At 42.1% G+C, this 1,177-nt stretch overlaps 1 protein-coding gene across 1 annotated transcript in view; it reads right to left on the reverse strand.

Annotated features, from left to right (window-relative positions):
* Positions 1 to 679: 679 nt before the first annotated feature.
* The window catches only part of LOC131361269 (coiled-coil domain-containing protein 40-like), a 14,511-nt gene continuing 14,013 nt past the window's right edge, over positions 680 to 1,177 (reverse strand). The window contains exon 20 of the mRNA XM_058402268.1: positions 680 to 837. Within this exon, the coding sequence (XP_058258251.1) occupies positions 724 to 837 (114 nt within the window). The 3' untranslated portion in view covers positions 680 to 723. The remainder of the gene's footprint in view (positions 838 to 1,177) is intronic.

Consider the following 1,177-nt stretch of genomic DNA (forward strand, 5'->3'; position numbering starts at 1 on the left):
AGGCATTTGACTGCACAACGTCACAACGTCGTTCAGGCTATGAAGCCATCCTTTGTGCCACACAAAATCTCACTATCAAACCCATAACGGCCCAAAATAGCCCAGCTGTCCTGCTCCACTACCTTGTGCACTCTTGTTCAGAGGAACAGATGCCTGATGGCTGGCGGGAACATGACTGTCTGGCTAAGATTTCAGAATCGTCACCTCTGTGTGCAGGTCTGTCACAACATCCGTTGGAGGGTGGGGCACACATATTTGTAGATGGTTCATGCACTAAACCCAATGATAATACCACCTAATGTGGATATTCAGTCTGTTCTGTGCCTAACGTTGTACACGAAGCTCACTCTATTCTTTTTCTTTTAGCTCAAGCAGCTGAACTTGTTGCTTTAACAAGGGCATGTTGTCTGTTTAAAGATCAAGTTGTGACTATTTATACTGATTTGCGATATGCTTTTGGTGTAGCTCACGATTTTGGTAATATTTGGCATGCACATGGTTTTAAAGCTGCAAATGGTAGTCCTATTTCACATGCTACACTGGTTTCTGATCTTTTAGAGGTCTAGATCTTTTAGATCTAGGACAGCAGATGACAGATTCGTGAATGCAGGACTCCGGGGAGTGGTGCGGTTCTGTGTTACACAATAGTGAGAGATAAACAAGCATGCTTTGCTGAAGAACTTTTATTACAAACACAAACACACACACACACACACACGAGCCTCAGGTTCTGTCCAGGTCTGAGGGTGTGTGTACGGAGAGGAGGAGAAGGATCCTGTGGAACAGTGGCTTGTGCTGAGGAACATCCTGGACCACCCGCTGAAGAACATCTCTGATCTGTCACACACACACACACACACACACACACACAGTGTTAAAGAATCCTGTCTGTACAAATTGAGCATTACATCATACAGTCTTCATGTAGAATCCAGGGTGTAGTTCACAGATAAGAACCATTCTGTGTTCTACAGTTTTAGATGTTCGATGTTCTAGAATCATAGACGCAGCACAAAAGTAACATCATGTTAGATATTCCAGATAACGTTAGATATTTCAAGATCTTAGACTCACTTTAAAAGAAAGTATGTTAGATGTTCTGGAATAACAAATTAGAATGTTCTAGAATGTTGGATGTTCCAGAGCACTAGAAATATTAAAATCCAAAATGTTCTAG

The sequence above is a fragment of the Hemibagrus wyckioides genome, linkage group LG11 (assembly GCF_019097595.1).
Source record: "Hemibagrus wyckioides isolate EC202008001 linkage group LG11, SWU_Hwy_1.0, whole genome shotgun sequence".
NCBI classification, from domain to species: Eukaryota; Metazoa; Chordata; class Actinopteri; order Siluriformes; family Bagridae; genus Hemibagrus; species Hemibagrus wyckioides.